This window comes from Manis javanica, chromosome 4 (genome assembly GCF_040802235.1).
Source record: "Manis javanica isolate MJ-LG chromosome 4, MJ_LKY, whole genome shotgun sequence".
Lineage (NCBI taxonomy): Eukaryota > Metazoa > Chordata > Mammalia > Pholidota > Manidae > Manis > Manis javanica.
The window spans coordinates 79121300-79144082 of NC_133159.1; the positions used below are offsets into that span (position 1 = coordinate 79121300).

A 22783-nucleotide genomic window follows, 5' to 3' on the forward strand; every position below is an offset into this window, starting at 1 on the left:
AAGATACACTCCTTTGTGAGGAACTCCATCCAGAGAATAAATGAACAGGTATTAGATGTACATTATTGAGGCCAAATACATTGAGTTGCCAAGTGAAGCTGGCATCATTAGTTTGCATGTATGTTGACTGAAGAACCCATTCTACTCACTTACCTTTTCAAAAAGTGAATTTGCCTCTTAAGAGCTCTCATGGATGTAAATTTTTCTTGTTTTTAAATACTATACTCAAGTTTGAAACTTTATATATAGCTCTTTATTATGTTTAGTTAGCTGACTGTCTCCTCCAATAGAGTATAAATTCCATAAAGGTAGCCACTTTGTCTCCTTTGTTCACTCCTGTATCTTAAACACCTTGAACAGTACATTTCACATAGTAAACATGAATAAATATTTGTTGAATTATATGCATAGGTCAAGTAGAGTCTCTGAGAGCAAGTTTGTGCCCCAGTGGGAAACAAATGATTATTGGCCCAATCATTTAATATTCCCTAGCAAGGACTGAGAAAAATATTTACATGAAATTTATATTGATACACAACACAACTGGACTCAGCCCCTGTTCCTGACATCAGGGTCATAGTGATTGGTATTAGTTTGTTTCCTTCTACAGCCCTAAAGTAAAGTATTATTACTTACCTTCTAACCTACCACAAGCTAACTTAGCACTTACTTTACACTGACATGTTTTTTTCTCTAAGAAATAGTACTTTACTAGGGTTTTAACTGAATAAGATTTCAGAGAGAAAAGTAGTCACAGTGACAGATTTTACTTTCACAGAAAATAAGGTCAGAATCTTAACCCAGCTAGGTGGATTAACGGTGGGTTTTGATTATTCATGCCAATATAGTCTTTGTCTTTGACTTGGATTATCAAATATTAACTTTTTTCTTTTTATATTATTATATTCTTAATATATTTTATATTTTATATGTATTCAGTTGTGTTACATTCATAATGATAAAGGATTGCATATAAAAATATTAAAGGATTGCATGCAAAATATACTTAATCAGTCCCCAATTATTATAGCACTTTAGTCATTTTCTTATTAAAAAAGAAAAAAAATTTTTTAAGTTTCACTTTCACAGTGGATGGTATTTATTGTGTGTTAAATTTTATTAGAGACTTACTTGGGAGGGGAAAGTAACTTTGAAACTTAAAAATACCTTTCATTTCAGTTCATTTTGAAGCCTACAAATACCTTGTGCATTTCAGGTTATGAAAAAGCAGGAACAGCACATTGTGACTCAGTACAAAGAGGCCATAGATTTGGAGCAAGAATTGAGGCTAACCCGGGAGCAGATGCAGAATTCTCATATGAAATTGGTAGAGGCTCATCGTCAAGAAGTCCAGGCACAAAGAGAAATAGAAAAGTTGTCAAGTGAACTAGTGGAAATAAAGCAACTAGCTAAAGAGAAAGTAATTCCTTTTCTAAATAATTTTACCTTACCTAAAATCTTAAACCCTTTAACATTGAGTTTTTGAACTGTAGTATATAGTTCTTGCAAAAGTTAACTGTGTTGCACAATGCAAATATACTTGATTACCATTGAACTGTAAGCAAAATAAAGTGGTAAGCTTTATGTATATATTATTAAAACTTTACAAAGGAAGAATAACTGTTAATGCCTAATGTAGCTTTTTAATATAACTAGGACGTCCTCTAGAACTGAATTCAACCAAACTAATTAGTTTTCAATAAATTGAGTTCTCAGATGCTTTTAGGCTTTCAAGTGAGTTTAATCTATCATTTGAAGAAAATAATGAAGCTAATAAATAATTTTTGAGTAAAATTTTTTACATGTGTAGCCCCTCTTATAAATGAAAACTAACAATCTAAACTTGTAACTGTTATGAAGCTTGCAGACCAGAACGCTTGAGGAGGGAAACTGCTTTTAAAAAGCAAGAACACATATAAATTGTATTTCCCCAGTATTTGGTAAAAGCTTTGCAACCTGGCTTAAAAATATTTCTATTTGGTATACTTAGACTTTAAGAGAAATTTATTTATTGGTTTTCTAGAAAAGTTCTTATAATTTTCCTGCTTTTTGTTATGGTTATTACTAATTCTGTATAAGAATTGTATTAGAGTATTTCTTGCATTTTATTTTGGTTAATCTAACAATCTGGATCCTTGAACTAATAAAGAATATGTAGGGAATTTCTATTAGAATATGTTGGGTATTTGGGAGTCTACTAGGAAAAGAGAAGCTATGTACTTTTATCTCATTTCTATCCTTATCAGTAGTATTTAAGTGTAGTACAATTGATTTTGTCTGGTAAGTTAAGCTCAATTAATTTAAAAAATGAGTAAAATTGGGAAATTCTTAAAAATGACAGTTTAAAATAACATGTTTTGACTCCAAACTCTAAGTATATATTCATGTGTTAATCTTTCAATGTGGAACCAAATCTCTGTTCTTTGTGTATGGGTCATTTGTTTACAGTTCTACCTAGTCTTTCTTGCATAAACCAAACTAATTTCATCATCTATTTTCAATTTTGGCTTTTGTGAAGTAGGAGAAGAATTGAAAGGCATTTGTAAATCAGAGTATAACATCTTCTATGTTTTATGTTTTCTGTGGGGTTTCCCACAATATTTACAACTACCATGACTGCTTTTAATTGGGTAGCAAATGTCTGTGATTTATTCATTGAGCTATTTCAAAGCATGTAACTTTGTTTTAGTTTCAAAACTTTTCCATTTGCATGCGTATTTCATTAATGTTCATAGTATATAAAAATTACATAATTACAATTATAAGCACAACTAGCATAAATAGGTTTGGATAAATTCACAGCTGGCTCTTGATAAGCAGAGAGTACAGCTAGTGAGCAAAAATGCACAGGCATACCTAAGAATAGATTATTACACATCAAAGTTCAGCATACATGGTTATGAATTTGTTTTACAGAATGCATTGGTTAGTGAACTTCTATTATATTACAATAAAAATATACTGGTACACTCCCATTAATAGTCTCTTAAATGCCTAGATTTAAAGTATACCACTTAATAAGTATATATATTATAAAAGATTAAAATGTTCCATAAATGCACCGGATTGGTTTAGCTGTACTAATTAATTAAATAAACAAGTCTTATAGCCTTTGCTTAATATGTCATTTTTAAGGAAGCTCGTGGGAACCATTTAGCTGAAGAATTAGGGGCTTCTCAAGTACGTGAAGCTCATTTAGAAGCAAGAATGCAAGCAGAAATCAAGAAATTGTCAGCAGAAGTAGAGTCTCTCAAAGAAGCTTATCATTTGGAGGTAAAGAAAGATGTAATTTGTTGCATTATTTCCTGCTAAAGTGGGTTGACCTGTTTGGACAAAAGTTTAGATCTAGATCTTAAATGTTCATTATAGAATAGTGCACTGTGGTCTTCATTTCTGGTAGCTTAAACACATACTTTCATTTCATATCCAGTGAACTGATATACTGTGGTATTAAAAGCTTGAAATCTTTGTCCAGGCAGCCTGGTTCCAAAGCTCAGCTCATCATTTAGCACTTATGTGACCTTGGGCAATTATTATCTCTGTCTAAAATGGATATAATAATGGTGTGTATCTCACAGAACTGTGTAGAAGATTAAATGAATTAATACAGTTAAAGTTCTTAGATAGAACCTGGCACATCATCATCATCATCATCATTGTCGTCGTTTAAAATACCACTTGCCTAAACTAACTGGAAGTATTTAATAAAAAATATAAGCAGTTTCATGTGATGTAAATCTATAATGCTTTGTAATTTCCAACATTTGTTCTGATAGTAAGTTAAAAAAGGCAATATTCGAACCTTATAGCTTACTTTTTTTTCTATCAGTATGTCCTGAGCCTTTATTGAAATAAGCAGTGTTATCAATTAGAACAGCATTTCTTATCTTTTTAAAAACTACCTTTGAAGATATTATCCAAAAAATATGTATAATATCTAAGTAAATTACAGAGTTCTAAAATTTATAAACAGATACAGTTTATAATTATAAACATAAAATGAATTATAAAAGTTGGTTCTAATGTTGCTGTTTAATATTTGGTACTAATGTTTTATGTGTATGATGTAAAATATGTAATGTTTTTCTCTTTGGTACTCAGCAAAGATTTATTTTTAAAGTGTGTATATTGTTTGAAAATGAGAAAATGTCATTACAGTTAAAATAAGGGATCAGTAATTTTTAACAGTATTTTTTAAACAGATTTCAGAATTGTCAGAAAAATCACTTAATAATTGCAAAGCTGATATTTTTGATGAAAATGAGATTTTTTTAAAGCTTATTGTGGGAAATTTTAAACATATTTAAAAGTAAAATAGTATAAGTCCTGTATTTATTGCTCATCTTCAATAATTATCAACTCGTGGCCAATTTGATTTCATCTGTAAGTACACTGACCATTTCTTTTATCTGGAAGGGAAAACTTTTGAGAGTGAGAAAGAGTGCTGTTAGTAACTATACCAGGACACCAGGTGTAAAACCCAGACAGTCCTAGGCAAACTTGGAAATATAATCTTATATCCTTCACTTCACTCACTTCCCTTCCTCCCTTCCCGACATTTGCATATTATTTTGAAGGAAATCCCAGACAATTTATTTGATCAATAAATACATCTATAAAAGATAAGGGCTATTTTTAAAAAAACTTAACCACTATACCATTATCATACCTAAAAATTGACAGTAATTCCTTAATATCATAAAATATCCAGTCATTGTTAAGATTTCTCCAATAGTCACAAAAATGTTTTTATGGTTAACTTGTTCAAATTAGGATCCAAAGACAGTCCATTGTATTTGGTATACTGTTCTAAAGTAAATATGACTAGATTTCTTTTCCTTTTTTTCCTCTAATACATCATTTGTATTATTTGTTTATAACATAAACAGAATTTAGTTTAAGTAGAAGTGGAGAGTATATCAGAATGTTGTTGAAACCAACTCCACCCTATTCTTCTCCCTTTTCAATTTTGTGGTAACATAGATGATTTCACATCAAGAATGGAAGATTTCTGCTGAATCACAAAAGACTTCAGTGCAGCAACTAAATGAACAGTTAGAAAAGGCAAAACTGGAATTAGAAGAGGCTCAGGATACTGTCAGCAATTTGCATCAACAGGTCCATGACAGGAATGAAGTAATAGAAGCTACAAATGAAGCATTACTTATTAAAGTAAGTGAACATATAATATTACATACAATATAACTATGAAAAAGTATATTTATAGCTTATTTCCCATACTTGTAATTTGTAGAGGACTCTATGACCACATAGTGACCAGTTTGAATAAAAATAATTTTACTTAGAAGACACTAAATTTGGAAATTAGTAATAATGAGGTATAGCATATTACCATAGGAGAAATAATTTGTAAGTGTTTAAACACATCTCTCTCTCTCTCTCTCTCTCATTCTCTTTTATCTTGGTGAGAACATTTAAGTTATAATCCCTTGGCAAATCACTGTTATACAATTTAGTATTACCAATTATAGTCACCATAGTATACATCAGATCCTCAGACCTCACTCATCTTATACCTGAAAGGTTGTACCCTTTTACCAATGTCTCCCCATTTCCCTCAGCTCCGGTAACCACTTTTTTAGTACCTGTTTCTATGAGCTTGACTTTTTTTTTTTTTTAAGATTTTACATGTGATACCATGCACTATCTTCCTCTCTCTGTTTTATATCACTTAGCATAATGCCCTTAAGGTATATTCATATTGTCACATAGCAGGATGGCCTTCTTTCTCATTGGCTGGATAATATTACATTGTGTGTGGGTGGAGGAGGGCAGTGTATACATAAAAAAACATACATACATACATAACATACATACCACATCTTCATGTATTCATCTGCTGATGGACATGTAGATTGTTGCCTTACCTTGGCTGTTGTAAATAATGCTGTATTTAACATGGGAGTGCAGATATCTCTTTGATATCCTGTTTTCATTCTCTTTGTGTATGTACCCAAAAGTGGTGGCACTAGATCAAATGGTAGTTCTATTTTAATTTTTTTAGGAGCCTCCATAGTGTTTTCCATAGTGGCTGTACCAATTTACATTCCCTCCAGCAGTACACAAGGGTTCCCTTTTCTCCACACCCTTGCCAACATTAGTTATCTCTTTGTGACGATAGCCATTCTAATCATTGTAAAGTAAGGTTTTGATTTGTACTTACCTGATGATTAATGATGTTTTCATGTGTCTGTTGGCCATCTGTATGTCTTCTTTTGAAAAAATATCTCTTCAGTTCTTCTGCTCATCTTCAACTGGATTATTTATTTTTTTGCTGTTGAATTGTGTGAGTTCTGTATATATTTTGGATGTTAATCCCTTATCAGATATGTGATTTGCAGATATTTTCTCTCATTCAGCAAGTTGCCTTTTTATTTTATTAATGGTTTCTGTTGTTAAAGCTTTTTAGTTTGATACTGTCCTGCCTATTTATTTTGCTTTTGCTGCCTTTGCTTTTGGTATTAAATCCAAAAAAAAAAATCTTTGTGAAGCCCAAAGTGAAGCAGCTTACTCCCTTCTTTTCTTCTAGATGATTTATGGTTTCAAATCTTGAATTTAAGTCTCTAATCCATTTGGGGTTGATTTTTGTATATGATGGGAAATAGTGGTCCAATTTCATTCTTTTGCATCTGGCTGTCCAGTTTTCCTGATAGTGTTTATAAAGATACTGACTCCTTTGTCATAAATTAATTGGCTATATGTATGTAGGTTTGTTTCTGGATTCTCTATTGTTCCACTCATCTATGTGTGTCCATTTTCTATTTCAGTACCATATTGTTTTTATTACTGTAGCTTTGTAATATGGTTTGAAGTCAGGAAGTAGGATGCCTCTAATTTTGTTCTACTTTCTCAAGATTACTTTGGGTATTTGGGGTCTTCTGTTGGTTTTTTTTAGTTGTTTGTTCTATTTCTGTGAAAAATGCCATTGGAGTTTTGATATGGGTTACTTTGAATCTGTAAGTTGTATAGTATGGACTGTTTCACAATATTTAAGTCTTCCATCCTTGAGCACAGAATATTTTTCCATTTTATTATGCCACCTTTAATTTCTTTCATCAGTATCTTAGATAGTTTTCAGTGTACAGGTCTTCCACCTTGGTTAAATATATTCCTAGGTGTTTTAAAATTCTTTTTTGATTCAATTTTAAGTGGTATTGTTTTCTTAATTTCTCTTTCAGTAGTTTGTTATTAGTGTATAGAAATACAACAGATTTTTGCATATTGATTTTGTATCCTGCAAGTTTACTGACTTCATTTATTAGTTTTAACATTTCTTTGGTGAAGTTTTTTACTGTGTTGTTTCTGTGTATCTCATCTGCAAGTAGAGACAATTTTGCTTTTTCCTTTCCAATTTGGATGCTTTTTATTTTTTTCTTGCCTACTTGCTCAGGCTAGGACTTCCACTATTGTGTTAAATGAAAGAGATTGAGAGAGTTAGCATCTTATCTTGTTTCTGGTCTTAGAGAAAAAGCTTTCAGCTTTTTGCTGTTAATGATGGTAGTCATGGCTTGTCATATATGGCTTTTATTATGTTGAGGTATGTTTTCTCTGTATCCACTTAGTTGAGAGTTTTAATCATAAATGGATGTTAAATTTTCTCAAATACTTTTTCTGCATCTATGGAGATGATCATATGATTTTTATCCTTCATTTTGTTAATGTACATCACATCAGTTTATTTGTAGATATTGATCCAGGCTTGCATCCCTGGAATTAATTCTATTTGATTATGGTTTATGATCTTTCACTGTATTGTTGAATTCTGTTTTCCTGATGTTTTGCTGAGGATTTTTGCATCTGTGTTCATCAGAAATATTAGCCTGTAATTTTCTTGTCTCATGGTTTCCTTCTCTGGTGTTTCTTGGAAGAGTTTGAAAACTATCAGTATTATTTTAAATATTTGGTAGAATTTGCCAGTGGAGCCATCTGGTCATGGAATTTTGTTCGTTGGGAGGTTTTTGATTACTTATTCAATCTCCTTTCTAGTGATTGGTCTATTCAGATTTTCTATTTCTTCATGATCATCTTGGTAGGTTGTATGTTTCTAGGAATTTATCCATTTCTTCTAGGTTATTCAGCTTGTTGGCTTGTAATTTTTCATATCAGTCTCTTATTATCCTTTGTATTTCTGTGGTATCAGTTTTAATGTCTCCTATTTCACTTCTGATTTCATTTATTTGACTCCTTTCTTTTCTTAGTAAGCCTTCCTAAATATTTGTTTATTTTGTTTATCTTTTTAAAAATTTTGTTCTCAGTTTCATTGATCTTTTCTATTATTTTTTCAGTGTCTTTCATATATTTATGATCTGATCTTTGTTATTTCCTTCCTTCCACTAACTTTGGGTTTAGTTTATTCTTCATTTTCTAGTTACTTAAGGTATGAAGTTGGTTGTTTACTTGAGATCTTTCTTGTTTCTTAAGGTATCACTATGAACTTCCAAACCACTTTGCTGCACTCCATAAATTTTGGTATGTTGTATTCCATTTTCATTTGTCTGAAGATGATTTTTTATTTCTCCTTTGATCTATCAGTTGTTCAGTAGTATATTTTTTAATCTCCACATAATTGTGATTTTCCAGTTTTCTTCTTGTAATTGATTTCTAGTTTAATACCATTATGGTTGGAAAATACTTGATATAATTTTAATCTTCTCAAATTTATTAACTTGTTTTATGGCCAAACATACGGTCTTTTCCATGTGAGCTTGAGAAGAATGTGTATATTCCTGTGTTGGATGGAATGTTTATAAATGTCTGAGTCCATTTAGTCTCATGTGTAGTTGAGTTCAATGTTTCCTTACTTGTTTTGATCTATCCATTGATGAAAGTGGGGTATTTAAGTCCCCTATTATTATATATTGATGTCTATTACTCCCTTCAGGTCTATTAATATTTGCTTTATATATTTAGATGCTCCGATTTTTTTTTTTTTGCTGCTGATCCATTTATTTAACAAATATATATTGCATATTTACTTTTTGTGTGTGTGTGTGTGTGTGTGCCTTTTCTTTTTGGTATCATTAATCTACAATTACATGAGAAACATTGTTTACTAAACTCCACCCATCACCAAGTCCCCCCCACAAATGCCATTACAGTCACTGTCCATCAGCATAGTAAGATGCTGTAGAATCACTACTTGTCTTCTCTGTGTTACACAACCCTCCCCCTGCCCCCCATTATACATAATTCCCCCCTTCTTTTTCTCCCCCCCTTATCCCTCCCTTCCTACTCACCCTCCCTAGTACCTTTCCTTTTGGTAACTGTTAGTCCATTCTTGGGTTCTGTGATTCTGCTACTGTTTTGTTCCTTCAGTTTTTCTTTGTTCTTATACTCCACGTATGAGTGAGATCATTTGGTACTTGTCTTTCTCCACCTGGCTTATTTCACTGAGCATAATACCCTCTAGCTCCATCCATGTTGTTGCAAATGGTAGGATTTGTTTTCTCCTATGTTTTTTTATGTGCATAAATATTTACAAATGTAATATCCTCTTATTGAAGTGATCCCTTTATCATTATATAATGACCTTTTTTGTGTTTTATTATAGTTTTGACCTAAAGTCTGTTTTTTCTTATGTAAGTATAGCTACCTCAGCCTTCTTTTATTTTCTGTTTGCATAGAATGTTTTTACATCCTTCACTTTCAATCTGTGTATGTCCTTGAAACTGAAGTGAGTCTCTCTGGGCAGTATATAGTTGAGTCTTATTTTTATTTTTTTAATTTTTAATTTTATATTTTTGTTTGTTCTCATTGAGGTATAGTTGACATACAATATTGTATCAGTTTTAGAGGTATAGGATAGTGATTCAACATTTATATACACTACAAAATGATTACCACAATCAGTCTAGTTACTACCTGTCACTCTAAAGATTGATTAAAATATTATTATTATATTCCCTATTACATACTTCAGATCCCTGTGACTTATTTATTTTATAACTGAAAGTTTGTACCTCTTAATCTCCTTTACCCCTTCTCCAAAAATCCCCTGCTTTGGCAAGTACCAGATTGTTCTCTGTTTCTGTGAATCTGTTTCTATTTTGTTTTTGTCTTTTTATTTGTTTTGTTTCATAGATTCCATATGTAAGTGAAATTACACAGTATTTGTCTTTCTCTGTCTGATTTATTTCACTTAGCATAATACCCTTTAGGTCTATCCATGTTGTAACAAATGTCAAATTATTTTTATGGCTGAGTAACATTCCATTATATGTATATACCACATCCTCTATCTATTCATCTATTGATGGACAGAGGTTGCTTCCATATCTTGAAACATATTCTTCTGTCTCCTCGTTTTTCTTAACTCTGTGCTTTTTTCTAAAAATTAGGTAGATCAGCTATGTTTCCTGGTCTTGAAGAAGTGGCCTTATATATAAAGTGTTCTGTGGGGCCTAGAAGCATAATCCCCCCTGATCACTATAACCATGCACTTCCGGGTGTTCCCTATATGGTCCATGTGTGCCCTATTATTGTGTTTGGGGCATGACACTGTGGACATGCTGGTGGGTTGGGCTGGCTTCTGGCCTGTCTGGCTGCAATGCCTGACTGTGACTGTTGCACAGCTGTACCCCTAGGTGGGAGCCTTCCTCTCTCTCTTTTCCCTCTGGGACCTTTATAATGTGTATATTGGTCCTCTTTGATGATATCCCATTACTCCCTTAAGCTATTTTCATTCATTTTTCTTTTTGCACCTCTGACTGGACAAATTGCTTTGCCCTGTCATTGAGTTCACTCATCCTTTCTTCCACTGATCTAATCTGGTATTGAACCCCTCTGTTGAATTTTTCAGTTTAGTTACTGTAGTCTTCACTTTGATTTCTATTCAGTACATTCTTACATTTTTCTCTCCTTATTAATTGGAATTCTCACTATGTTCATATATTTTTTGCCTGACCTTGATGGGCATCTTTATGACTGTTGTTTTGAACTTCTCATCAGGTAAATCACCTGTTTTTGTTTTGTTAAGGTCTCTTTTTGGAGTCTAGTTTATCTTCTGTTTGGAACATATTCCTCTATTTCTTCCTTTTTTTTTGACTCTCTGTGCATTAGATAAAACAGCCAGTCTTTCTCAGTTTTGACAGAATGGTCTCATGTAGGAGATATGCTTTATTGATCCTGGTCTCAGCTTCTTGTCAAACCTTTGTGATTGTTCAGTCACAATCTTAGTGGCTCCTATAGTTGAGAATGTGCCAAGATCTATCAGTGTCCCAAAGGGGAGGATTTCATTCAGCAACTACATGCAGGCTGATTGGAAGCTGGACCCTCAGGCAACAGCTGGGAAAGTATGTAGTCATGATCCTTTCAGGGAGAAACTGGGAGGTAGGCTTTTTTTCCTGTTCCCTCAGTGCTGGATCCAGGCATATAACAACAAGGGGGTGCTCCTGTGCCTGTTAGGAACTGCTTCTTTGTTTGCTATAGTACTCTTGGATACATGAATGCAAGCCCTTATTGTCTATCAGAGCCATACAGTTCAGAGGCCTGTCCCTTGAGGAGCAGCTTTGAATACTCAGCCCCAGCTGATGATACTGGTGATTGGAAGCAGGCTCTAGGAAAAGGGCAGAGGAGGTATCTGCTGGCTTACTCAGTCTCTGGGGGTATGGGTCACAGTTTACCCCTACATGCATGCTAAATTAGAAGGCTGACCCTCAAGCAGCAGCTTTAAAATATGAAAATAGGCCTCTTTTAGGAAAAGACTGGGAGATGGGCATTTTTTTGCCTGTTCCTTCTGTGCTTAACCCTGGGAGCATAGCCATAGTGCATCCTCATGAGCCCATGAAGAACTGTTTCTTTGTTTGCTATAGTTTTACAGATCTCATGAATGGCAAGCCCTGTTGACTTTCAGAGCTAGTTGGTTGGGTGGGGGTGGAGGGCCTCTCTCAGGTGAGTCTTAGAAGTTGGGGCACTAGATATGGGGTACAGACCCTTCACTACTCAGACAGAAGCTCAGAGCTGGGTGTTCCCTCATATTGTATGCCCTGTCCTGGGTGTGGGCCTTTCCTACCTATTTTGATGTGGGTATTTTCTTATTCACCCAATGTGTAGGTGTCACTCAGCTAGTTTCCTTGAGAGGGAATTACTCCATGTGTAGTTGAAGATTTGGTGTGTCATGGGGGTAGACCTGGGAGGAACAACCTATGTTGTCACCATTTTGGACTAGAACTTGTTCAAATACAAACTTATTTACTTTAGAGGATTTTATACCTGATATACCTAAAAAAGTAGAAGCATTTTTCAATAAGTCAGTAAGGTTCTTTTAAAAATCATAAGGTTGAAAATGTAGGATTATATTCAATTTTTTAAAATTTGGTTTGTGTATGTACATCATTTTCAAATAGCCCATTTTGCTGCCTATCCAACCCTACTGATCATGAAACTTTACTCTGAAATTTGGAATTAATGTTGGTGTCAATGCATAGAGGTAAAAACTTCAATATTAGTTCAAAATTGCCAGTATGTATAATTAACATTGTCAGCCAAGACCTAAAAAAAAATCACAACTCACTTATAGTTGTGAAGCAAAAATGATTTTATAGCAAAATGAAAATTATTAAAAAACAAAAATGTTAGTACCTTAGAAATCTTTCTAATTACTAAGCTGAGCATTCAAATTTCTCTTATAATATACTTGATATTCATAATACTAGAGGAAAGTTGAATAGACATAATCTAAAATTACATTTAGGTTGAACACTCCACTTTTTTTGAAACAAGTGTACATAGTGTTCTGGGGATTTACAACACTTATACAAAATTATAAAACTTTTTTGTGGAAAATTGTAAAATGTAAAAGATTCTGCATTGTATATCCCTTATTACAGTAGTTATTTCTGCTCACTTGTTAGATATTACCAATGAGATAAATGCAAGTAGATTGCACTTATCAATTATTCAGAAGTTTTTAAGTTCAACTACTTAGAAAATTGCCAAAATATTGGCTATTAGCAGCAATTCCTTAATGAACCATTGATAAAAATGATCTTAGAATATGCACCATGCTTAGCCAATGTACCAGTAAAAAAACAGAAATCCTTTGTTTTGTGACAGTAGCTTTCAAAGTTAATGTCAACTGGCTCTCAAGTCTAGACTGAAGAAGAATTAAGGAGCATAAGAGAGAAAGAAATAAAAAAGCTAATAGAAGAGCAGAAGCTGGCATAACTGTACAACTATAACTAGCTATAAATAATGGAAAGCATTTCCACTGATAGCAGCAATAAATGACAAGAGTGCAGAAACAGAAGTGAGGGAGAAAAGAATAGTGTGTGAGGGAACTGATCTTTCCAGCTCACTTTCTTTAGTACCCTAACAAATACCCTAGTATATGAGGATAACTGGAGCAAGGGCAAATCTAAGACCATTTTCTGAGAGCCCTAAAGGCATTGCTGTATTATGGCACCAGTACAATAGTGATCACAACAATGACCTTCTTTGAGTCTTAAGAAAAAGTTGAATTATGTTTAATGTATTCAGTGTAAAAGTTAGGTGTTAAACTGTAAGTTAAATGGAATCCTACTTATCTGAGACACCACATTTTTCAGTTATGGCTAGATAGCATACAAGAGTTAGAAAAACTACAACTGTACACAATCCTGTATGTGTTAACTCTGTAGCTACTTAATTGTGATTATGGGAATGTAAATACAAGATTTACTACAAAAAATTGATACTCCAGATGCTTTTAGATAAAGAAATATAAAGATATCAAAGGACTGAAATATGCATATTAAACTTTCATTTTGTGATGCACACTGCAGTTATGAGTTTTAGCTATAATCACAGTATTTTTAGAAAGAATAAAAACTAGCAGATTAAAAGCAACCAATTTAGAAATATATATTTTATGGATACAACTCTCGTGAATTGATCCAAAAAAAATTCCTATGCTGGGGGATGAAGATTGACTTAGATGACTTCTAAGAATCTATGATTTTCTGAGTAATTCATTCATTTAACAAATATGTGTTGAACACTTACTATGTACCAATTTTTCAATAGGAATCAGAATTAACCAGATTACAAGCCAAAATTTCTGGACATGAAAGGGCAGAAAATACCAAGTTTTCACCAGCCTCATTTACATCTCCAACAGAAATTATTCCTGATGTTCAAGATGGAAAATGTGCTAAACATTCTCACACAGTTTTTCTCAAGTGTAGAAAACTCTGTCGCTCTATTAGTGCCAGTGACCTTAGTTTTAAAACTCATGGTGATGAAGATCTTTCTGAAGAATTACTACAGGACTTAAAAAAAATTCAGTTAGAACAACCTTCAGCATCAGAAGAAAGCCAAAAGGATCTGACTTACTCCCAGTCAGATTCATTTAAACCTTTTACATATAACCCGGATGACGATAGTTCTGAGAATAATGACTTCAGTACTCTTAGTGAAATGCTAAGATACATAAACAAAGAAGTGAGACTACTGAAAAAATCTTCTGTGCAAACAGGGAGTGCTTTAACTCAGGTATGTATTTTATGCATTAGAGTTCTAATTTGTCCCAGTGAGTATCATTTTATTGTAGAAAAATCCTTGTATTTGAAGCATGCCATTAGGTGTACGGGTATTGAAAGTACAAAAAAATCATTTTACATTTGGAATGCTTTTACCCTAGACAATCAGGAGTTGAAAATTCAGCTTTGAAATGTTTTTGGGGCTCCAAAATTAGTTGTATTCCTAGACTTCCTGGGAACAATTCTAGTAAAAATTATTAAGGTAACTTTTGTTTTAGTCATTGACTTTAACAGTGGATTAGAATATCTCATTCATACAATTTATCTACTTCCATTATTTTTTTAGCATATCATAGGCACCTATCCTTACTACACATACTTACAGACACTCAACATTGTTTATAAGCATTCAATTTATAGTTTGCAAATGCATTTAAAGAATCTCTTCCAGGTACTGTCAGCTTTTTTCAGTTACCAATTTGCCTCATTTTCAAACACATCAGAATAGGCTTGGTGGCCTAAAAAATTCAATAAGTGTTTTTAGAATGGATCCAAGACAAAGACTGTTGAAGCTTCATTTCTTTATATCATTCCTTACATTAAAAAGAGCTTATTATTTATAAGTAGAAAACTACATAAATAAAATATTCTTATTGGTAAAATTTGCACATTATGAAATTTCAAGTGTAAAGCAAACAAGGTTGGTGGTATAATAAACAAGACAATCATATAAAGCTAGATAAAATTAGTTTTCATCTAGTCTTTACAGTTAGGTTTACTGTACATCATTTATTCAGCAATTCAATTCATTCAGTATTTATTGGCCATCTACTATATATACCAGGCACTGGAATTATAGAAAGAAACAAATATGACCAAGTCCCTGTCCAAACAGAACTTACATTTTAGTGGTGAGACCACTGATAAACAAGTAAATAGACTTGTTTATTAGAGCATAAGTGCTCTAACGTCAGGTGGAAATAAGTGTTATGAAGAAAAGCTTGTAAGTGGATACAATGTGACAGGTGTACTACTTTTAGATAGGGCATGTCAGGGAAGTCCTCTTGAGAAAGTCACATTTGATCAGAGTCCTGTAGGAAGTAAGGAAGTAAACTATCCCAGTATCTGGAGGAAAGGGAACAAGCAGGTACTGAAGTCCTGAGATAGGAGCATGCATGGCATGTTCAAAAAACAACTTGGAGGGATGTATCTGGCTTGGTGTAAACAAGGGAGAGTATCAGGAGATGAGATAAGAGATAAAGCTAGGGTGAGGTGGTGGGGCAGAGCACGGTGGTGCCTTAATTATCATCTAGGTCCTGTAAAAACTTTGAATTTTATTTGAAGTGTGACAGAAGGCCCTTGGAAGGTTCTTCTAATGAAAGTGACATGATTTATGCTTTTAAAGTATCATTATGGCTGCTTTATGAAGAATAGATGATAAAGGGACAAGAACAGAGACCATCTAGGAGGCTAGTTGTAATAATCCAGGCAAGATAGACTGGAGGATAGATGTGGAAGTGTTGAGAATGGTTCAATTTCTGGATATATTTTTGAGGGTAGAGCGAACAGGATTTGATGTAGGTTTTGGGTGAAATAGAAGTCAAGAAAGACTAAAGATTTTGGCCAAAGTAATTGAGCATTTATTGAGATGGGGAATACTTAGGAGATGAGCAGATTTGGAGGCATGGATAGAATCAAGGGTTTTATTTTAGTATGTTAAATTTGAGGTTTCTATTAGATGTCCAAGTGGAGATGACACATAATGACTGGGTTTATGAGACTGAAATTAAAATTTATCATCAGCATATAGATGGTAGTTAAAACCATAATGTTGGATTAAATTAAGGGAATTAGTGGAGGTAGAGAAAAGTTAAAAAACTTAACATAATTCAGTAAGACCAAATTACTTTTAGGATTGAAGAAATTGAGGATCTAGTAAACCTCACTGAGATGTACACACTGAGATAAGAGAAAAATTAGCAAATATAATATCTATGAACAAAGTGAAAAATGGGCCTCAGGAAGGAGGGTGAGATTAACTGTATCAAATGTTGCTAAATAAGGTGAGGACTTTAAATAATAATATTTGGCAATGTAGAAGCTGTTGATAACCTTCATAAGCATGGCTTCAGAGTAATAATGGGGATAAAAGCTGATTATAGTGAGATCAGCAGAGAATTGGAGAAAGAACAGAAACAGAAAGAATAGACAACCCTTTTGATATAGAATACAGCAAAGAAAGGAGAGGGATGCAATGTCAAGAGAGAGTTTTTGTTTTGTTTTTTAGGATAAAAGATAAAACAGTATTTCTATGTTGGTAGAAATGATCAAGTAGACAGGGAAACTGATAATTCAAGACAGAGAATAGAGTGAAAGAAGTAAAATCCTTGATGTAGGCTGAAGGAGATAGGACCCAGTAGTAAAGTAAAATTGGCCTTGGATAAAAGAAGGGGCAGTTCATCTTCTATAGTGGGAAAGAAGGCAGAGAATAATATATGGGTACAGAAACACATGGAGTGGAAGGTTTGGTGGGATGGGAGGAACTTCTTTATTAACTGCCTTAATTTTCTTAGTGAAATAAGGCAGAGCAAGGTGTTGGAGGTTTAAGAACAGGGAAGGTATATGAAATAGTTATTATGGAGAGTAGTAAAATATCAGTGAACTAGGGAAGTCTAATAGGATTGCCAAGCAGATAGTTTTGTTGTGTGGAAAGGCCCTACAACATTCAAGATATCTGGTATCTCTTGTCACTGTCTATTATATGTCAACAACAGATATACCTTTCTCCACACCATAGTGACAACAAAAAGTACTTTCACAGATTTCCAGAATGTTCCCTGGGAGAGAGTACTGCTCCCTTTAAGAACCTCTGCTGTATTCCAGTAGCCTATAGAATGAAAGAAGTGTGAGAGTCTATTTTTGCTAAAATAAAACTAAAGTGATATAGATAAATTTGATAAGTACAATGACAGATTGTGATCATAATAATACATAGCATTTACAGTATGCTAGGGACTGTTCTAAATGATTTACATAAATTAACTTATTTTAGCAATCCTGCAATAGGTACTGTTATTAACCTAATAATACCAAATAGTTCTATTTTACTGGGTACTATTATCCCCATCATATAGTTGAGAAAATAGATCTCTGTTCTTAGCTGTTAATGTACTATTCATATAATTGTGTTTACATTTTCTTCAGTACTGTCTAATTATATAGTTTAGTCTTGGAACTGTTTAGTCAGTTAGGGATTAAGAGAGTAGGACTTAAAAGTTACTATATGACTAAGAAAATGATTTCTCATTCTATAGGCCATTGGAATAGATAGATGCATTTAAGTAGTCAAGTCATTTTACCAATTCTATTGTCATGGAAGTTCAGTGCCAAGTTAAAATATGCATCAAACTGTACCTAGTTCTTTATAAAATCTAGCCAAGGTTAAATTTAATACACATGATTTTGTTTTTTGCTAGTGATACTCATTGAGTTTTAAATGCATTAACCACAATCAGTACTCATAACTTTAATCTCACATGGAATTTTCATGAACCCTAATAGCCCATTAGCCTCAGTCACATTACCTGGGTTCAGTTCATTTTGCCTTGGATAGAAAGGACTGGCTCTTTGGGTTCTTTGGAACTCCAATTAGTGCTCCTTTGGGACTCATGCTGGAACTGATGCTTGACAAATGCTCACGTGTGGATTTTCTTTAATTCTATGGTGGTCATTACTTGCATATTACACCTTAATTTTAAAGGAAAGGTAACTGAAGACATCTTCTCAATGCTTTTTCTATAGGGCTTCTAATCTTTTTCTTTTCTAATTTTACTGTTTTTTTTTCTTTTTTAAATGGAAGGTGAGAAAATTCAGTGCCAGAACTGCTACTATTAAAAGAAACTTTGACTTGCTATAGTTTTACTTTTTAACTACCATCATGGTCATTTACATGTACATTGCATTAGTGGGTGTCTACCACTTTGTAAAATTTGACATGAGACATTTTAAATTAGGGTGTAGAACCTTGATTTACAGGCTAGTTCTGTTTTTCAGCTTATTTCACCCACAACTAAAGTATGACATTGTATTGGTCTGATTTAAAAGCAGAATTTTTAAGCTCTTTTAAGCCAAGGAACCTGTTGTTTAAATGAAACATAAAGATACCCAAATATGTCTATCAGATACAAAGATAATTTATCTGATTGAAGGTAGCTTGTGTCTTGACCTATACCCTAGATACTTGCTCACTGTTTTTGATAGCTGCTCATGCAGAGCCCCAAGACCAACCCTGGACTAACCTTTAAGGAAAATAAACACAAGTTTAAGGGAGTTTAGGGTACAGAGGGAAGGGTACTACCACAGTGTTTTGCCCTAGCCATTATGCCCTCAACTCCTTTACTGCTGCACTTGACTATAGTAGAATTTTTTGTAATTGTCCTTTTCTGCCATCTTCCAATTTAATCTACATTGTTAAAAGATCTTTTTCTTTGGTATAGTGAGAGAGTAAATTTGAAAGTTTGGTTTGAAGGTGTCATCGGTTATTACATTTGTTTCCAACTAATGGTAATGAGTTAACAGTTCTGTAGAAAGTAACGCCAACTGGCTTAGTCCAGATAGCATGTCATCTTCAGATTTGTGTACAGGACCCTTAAGCTCTTTATTGGTCTTGGCCATCATTGTTGGGCTGTGCTCAAGACATTAGTTGGCCTTAATCCAGCCCTACTCCATAGACTGCAGTCATAAAGTCCACTGGTACAGCATTGAGAACATAGAAATTGGTATGTGAGAAGTGCTTGATAAGTGTTTGCTCCCTTTCCTGTGTTTCAGCCCAAATACTGATTTTTGTAATGGTTAATTAACTATGTTGGCTGTTCCATTCACAATACAGCCTGTAACACAATAGTATTCTACTTTCAGATTCTAACAGAAGCTGCAAAACTCACAAATTACACAGGTGCACAATTTTGCACACAATATCATGGAGTTCACAGATTTCAAGTTAAAAACTCCTGTTGATTAGAGCCATGGAAGTGCTGTGATACTGATTAACTAGCTAATTCACAGTTTATTAGGAAGTTAAAAGAAGTATTATTTATATCCATCTTATTACTAAAAGGGAAAAATAGTTTACAGAATATGGTGCAATAAGATGAAAGATAAGAATTGAGAGAATCAGCTATAGGGAAAACAAAGGTGGAAAAAAACAAGGTAAAGCAGGAGTACAGGTAGATATCTAGAGACATAACATTTTCACATTCCTGGCTCAAGTAAAGACTAAGGAATGACAAAAGTGTTTGACCTGTATTTTTTCAATCTCCTGGGCCCTTTCCCTCTATTTTTCTATTTATGTTGGGCTACTACTTTGTGCAAACATTTCTCTCTTGGCTTTTCCTTTCCCTCTCTATTTTTCCTTTTCTTCTTTTTCCCTGCCTTTTTTTAGTAGCCCTTTGTGTATGTGTTACTGTGCCCTCAATATCTTATTTTTAATATGTCCCCTCTTTTTGTTTTTTAAATCACTTTAGTTTAACCTTGCATGTCCTCCCAACCCACAACCAGAATTACTTTCTTTTTACCTCCATGAGTCCATTACTGACTTTTTTTATTCATATTTTCAATTGACTAAATATTTCCCACTCTTGCTTTAAATTATGCCCCTGATTACTACAGTGCACTTTTAATGTTAAATCAGTATAAGAGTATTTCAGGTACTAATCTATTATTTTTCATTTTCCAGGGAGAAAATTTGTGATTTAAAGATGTTGATGTGATGAAAAATGGGATTTTTGGTCCTGTGCAGTGTTTACTTATTATATGTATGTCATGCTTCTGTTATTTTACTGCTTTTGAATAAATTTTATATTTGTGTATTTTTAAAGAAAGTTCTTCTAAAGCTTCTACTTTTTGTGAAAATTAATTCAGTTTATTCATTATTTTTTATTTAAAATTCTGTGTTTTTTATGTAAAAATCATTGTTACAATACATTGAGTAACTTATACTTCAATCGGACTATCATATTTGCTTATTTTTCTGGTAAGCAATATTTTTTTATAATAAGTAATGTGAATGTAGAAGTCATTTTTCCACAGGCTCATAATTCACTAATAATGGCTGGCTTTTGTTGATTGTTTACCATTTATCAGTCACTATTCTAGGCACTTTGTCTGTGAAGTCATTTAATCCACATAACAATCTTGTGAAGTAGATATTATTATTATTCCTGTTTTAATGGAATAGAATGGAATTTTTTAATATAATGACACGTGTGTGTTTCAAAGAAATTTATTTGTTGTAAGTATCAAGAGTTGGACTTTGGATTAGTGACTCTGTTTATACATGGTTAACTTTATGGTAGCATAAACATAATGCAGCAAAATTAAGATGACAGATTTAAACCTACAAGTTCAAAATAGTAAGGAGTTTGGAATTGATGTCTTAGACTAAAGTTTTAATTTGTTAATAAATATAAATATATCCTTAGATAATAATATGGACTCAGTCTTTTCTAATAGTTAAAGATTAAAACCATTAATATGTTGTCAGTATCATTTGAGCACGACTAATTGAGAATTTGGAATTGTCAGGAATGGAATAAAGTTTATCTTTTTATTGCTGCTTAGTAGTGACTTGGCCCTAAGAGTTAAATTGCTGATTCAGTCTTCTTAGTATCCTTATTTCCCTTTCCCTTGTCTTTGTACTGTGTGCCTGGTGAGCTCTTGTTCATAGACTAGGGAGCATTACTGAGGAGAGTTACAATATACATCTGATACCTTTTGTAGTGTCCAATCTGAGTTGGACTCAGGAACAGTTTTTGATAAACTTTAACCTCTTCCCTTTAGCTTCTCTTCTCTTCCTCATTGCAGGTATATTAATATTTATTATTCTTTTCAACTACCCTCTTAACTGAATCTTCCATACTCTCACAAGATAACTTAGCTACATACTTCATAAGAGATTTTAGGTCCAATTTCCTTCAATTTTCTTCATCTTTCTAGACCTGCCTATGCTAGTATGCATTCACATTTTCTTCCCGCCTTTATCAGAAGGGCCTTTTTGTCTACAAGGCTAATTCTTGTAGACAAGGATTTGTAGACAATTATATCTCCTTACTTATTTAGTAAATTCCACTATATCCCTTCTAACCTAGAATTTTGTTCTGGAAGTATTCTTCTTATTTATCTTTAGTCCTCTATCTTTTTTACTTCTTCCATTCATAGAATCATGTTCAAATCCCTTCCCTGGCCTAAAAAACAACATTAAAAACCCCACCTTTATACTTCCTACCCTTCAAGAAGATGCTCTGTTTCCTTATATTGCATACTTACTATTTTTTTTAATCTTCCACATCCCACTGTATTCATACAATTGAAATAGGAACAGCCATGTTATGCTGTGGTCCAGTAACCTCTATAATCCCTGGCTACAACTGATTCATCCAGGGTTAGACACTTAGTTTGATCAGGGCCAGAGTTCTTTATTAAGAATTTTTAAACTGAAACTGAAACAAACAGACTCACTATCTCTTTGCATGCTTGGACTAAAATATAAGGCTCCAGACCTCTTGATAACCATTTTTCCTACCACATGGGCCAGAGAAGCTATACAAGTAGTCTGGAGAAAGGAAAAGAGAAAATGAAGCGAAACTACAGAGAGGGATAAGGAAAAGAATAATCCACTTGTTTTTTGAGATCCAGCCACATTACTGACCTTACAGTCTGAGACATCACAATATTTTTATATAGTAAGCCCTTTTATTAAGCTAGTTCAAATTAGAACTGTTACCTGCAAGCAAAAAAAGCCATAACCACTGTACTTTTTCTTTTGCACCAAATTTCTTAGGAAAACTAGTCTATACTCCTTGTTTTACTCTTTACTCTACTAGACCCAGTGTCCTATTTTCATTATTCCATTTAATTTTTTGTAACATTTGACATTATTTACTAGCTCTCCTTTGATACTTCTATATTTCACTCTAGAACACTGCTAGTCTCCTGATTCTCCTTTTAAAAACAAATAGCAACTTTTTTACACAATGCTTACTATATGCCAGGCAGTGTTGTAAACGCTTTACAAATTTTAATTCACTTAATCTTCACAGCAACCCTATGACAAAATATCTTGCAAAGGAAGTCATGCACTACAGCACTTTAGTACCACATGATATAGATATGAAATAATTTATTGAGGAAAAACTTACAAGGAAGGTAGTAGTAGAGTGCACACAATCCTCCAAACTCTTATCTTATAGCTTAAGTCAGGCATAGTATGTGTGCATTGTAATCAAAATTTCAGTATAGAGGAACCCTGC

General features: G+C 33.3%; 1 protein-coding gene across 11 annotated transcripts in view; it reads left to right on the forward strand.

Annotated features, from left to right (window-relative positions):
• CCDC18 (coiled-coil domain containing 18) overlaps positions 1 to 21079 on the forward strand; it is a 200237-nt gene extending 179158 nt beyond the window's left edge. For all 11 annotated transcript variants that reach the window (XM_073234287.1, XM_017650002.3, XM_073234294.1 and 8 more), the window contains 5 exons: positions 1217 to 1420; positions 3136 to 3273; positions 4984 to 5172; positions 14023 to 14490; positions 20212 to 21079. In XM_073234287.1, the coding sequence (XP_073090388.1) occupies positions 1217 to 1420; positions 3136 to 3273; positions 4984 to 5172; positions 14023 to 14490; positions 20212 to 20226 (1014 nt within the window). In that variant the 3' untranslated portion in view covers positions 20227 to 21079. The remainder of the gene's footprint in view (positions 1 to 1216; positions 1421 to 3135; positions 3274 to 4983; positions 5173 to 14022; positions 14491 to 20211) is intronic.
• The last annotated feature ends 1704 nt before the right edge of the window (positions 21080 to 22783 follow it).